The following is a 2,459-nucleotide window of genomic DNA, read 5'->3' on the forward strand; positions in this document are numbered from 1 at the left end:
CTTACCTCTCTACTTCATTGAATTAAAGAGGTTGTTTTCGAAGGACCTTCAGCATAGTGCATAGATGAGCAAAACATAATTCATCGCATGACTAAGAAGCATAGTTGTGACTCATCTTACTTATATTGACCAAGTCAATCACTGCTAACTGCTAAACCATGAGGGGTGTCTTGTTAAAAATGAAAGGAGAAAACACTGCTTATCAAGATTCAATAAAACACATAACTATCACTACCAGTTACACAAAATGTGATAAATGTAGCAGCAAAAGACAAGCATAAAAGTAAAATCAACACAAAACACAGTTTACATTAGCCATTCGAATAAAAGATACATACATATAACGAAACTAGACACACTTTGGACAACAAACTTCACACCATGTTAACATGGAGTAATTCTTAACTAGTTATGTGGCAATAGTCGCGCAACAAATACCTAATGCAGCAGCTAAGAGAAAGATCTAGCATCGCCGCTACAATTGCTGCCATGAGACGAAAGGAAAACAACAGTACTTAAAAAGATCATGCGGAAAAGAGAGAGAGTGCAGGAAGTGCAACAACTTCTGGAGGATCCTATGGAGGTATATGTCATTTGCTCGTTAACTGAGATTTCACCTCCCCCATCGGAACCATGATAGGAAGTACCCCCTTACGCATAAAGATATGAATGAGACATACTACAGATTTCAAAGCACAGCAACTGCTGAATTAAGAAGCCATAAGGGTCTTCAATCTGGTTTTCTAGCTTATGAAATTCAGGGAAGTCCTCTGTACCACACGACGTCTGAGCTTATTTCTGCTTATTTATTCACAAAAACTTCCGTTAGAACATTATGTCACGAGTACCGATACTACTAGTACCTGGACAACCAACAGCAGGAGCATACAAGCTCAAAGAATATCAAGTCCTAGAGACTTGGCTTTCACCTTCAAGGATCTCAAGTAACAGATTGCTTCGTCAATGACATCCATCGAGTCTTTTCCTTTACCTCCAGGGATTATTTTCTGCAAAATACTTATCGTCTCGAGAATTTGATCTTTTCTTGGCCTCTTTTTCCCAGATTGAGAAACCAATTCTGAAACTTGATTATGACTGTTCCCACAACTGGATTCTGCATCATCCTCCAAGTCCGAACAAGTAAAGGGTTTTGTAGAAGTTGCAGTATCCGCGAGTGATGGTATATAACAGCCACCATCTAACCGTTTACGCCTTTTGCTTGGCCATTCTGAACTACCTACTTCTTCCCCCATCTCGTCAAGCCACGGTGATAGATCATGAGCTGTCATAGTACTAGGCGAGTGACCTGTGCTTATTTCTTCACCATCCTCCGAATAACTATCATCATCATCTGAGTAGAGAAGTGCATTCAATTCTTCAGTATCCTCGTGCAATTCACTTTCCACATCATCTCTATGATTTTCTTCATAATATTCACCACCGGAGTAATGCATAGATGGACAAGTTCCATTCCCTAAAATTTGGGCACCTTCCTTAATCAGATTACAAGGTGCAGAGGATTTTGGATGCCAAGAGGGCAGACATTGCACAGGAGTATCATTTGGAGAACTGTAAAGTAAAGTTGTTTGATCACCAGACTGATCAAAAACAAGGAATCGCTTCTGCACGGATCCACTGCCTGCATTGGCTTCTTTGTTACCTCCGGAATTGTCAACTGACTGAGGAGCAAACTTCTCTTTCGCTATAGTGCTCAAACCAGGAGCGAAACCCTGACAAAACCGTGGTAAACAGTTGAACCAATTGTGAGGTTCAGTTGGTTGGCTTGCCTTCGATTCTTGCAGCCCAGAAAATGAGAAGGGAGAATCCCCTTTCACCGGAACCTCATTCACGTACGGAGGCATGTAAATAGGAACAGAATTCTGCAGCCCAATACCGAGTCCACGACTAGAAAAGTTCAAATGGGCAGATTGCAGATCTGGATACTGGGGACGAAACCAAGATACAAAGTCTTTTTCCATTCAAACACAACAATCACCTGATGATCAAACCAAATAACATTCAATAAACCAGATGATCCATATGTAAAAACTTAATCTTCAAAAAATAAAAATTTCCAAGAACAGAATATTGCAAAACTTACCAGTTCTAAATAACTCAGGGTAATACAAATTGCTGATTATTTCTTGTAGACTTGAGAAACAACAGAAAATCCAAAAAATTCCAGCGTAACTAAGATGCGGTAACACGAAAGAAAACTACGTGACAGGTTTCAACAACTGTCGAAAATATTCAGCCTGAAATATACAAGAACAGAAATTAGCTTTCTTAAACAACAAAGTACAAACAAAGGCAAGATCAAAGAAACAACAATACACTATTAAGTATTGAAAACTTATTCAAAGTTACGAAACATGACGAACACTAACCTGACAATCTTGGAGAGGTTGAAAACATGCTATAACTCTAACAATTATGGTGGCACACCCCGCAATTCCATT

General features: G+C 39.4%; 1 protein-coding gene across 1 annotated transcript; it reads right to left on the minus strand.

Annotated features, from left to right (window-relative positions):
- Positions 1 to 284: 284 nt before the first annotated feature.
- LOC129880366 (transcription factor bHLH143-like) lies at positions 285 to 2,230 on the minus strand. Its single transcript, XM_055954361.1, has 2 exons — positions 2,102 to 2,230; positions 285 to 1,996 (listed from the first exon to the last, which is right to left on the minus strand). Exon 2 carries the CDS (start codon positions 1,977 to 1,979, stop codon positions 894 to 896), a length of 1,086 nt encoding a protein of 361 aa, XP_055810336.1. The 5' UTR covers positions 1,980 to 1,996; positions 2,102 to 2,230; the 3' UTR covers positions 285 to 893.
- Positions 2,231 to 2,459: the final 229 nt, after the last annotated feature.

The sequence above is a fragment of the Solanum dulcamara genome, chromosome 1 (genome assembly GCF_947179165.1).
Source record: "Solanum dulcamara chromosome 1, daSolDulc1.2, whole genome shotgun sequence".
NCBI classification, from domain to species: Eukaryota; Viridiplantae; Streptophyta; class Magnoliopsida; order Solanales; family Solanaceae; genus Solanum; species Solanum dulcamara.

What these genes read in the sequence shown, in the direction of transcription:
- LOC129880366 (XM_055954361.1), bottom strand. Translation starts at nt 1,979, where the DNA reads ATGGAAAAAGACTTTGTATCTTGGTTTCGTCCCCAGTATCCAGATCTG.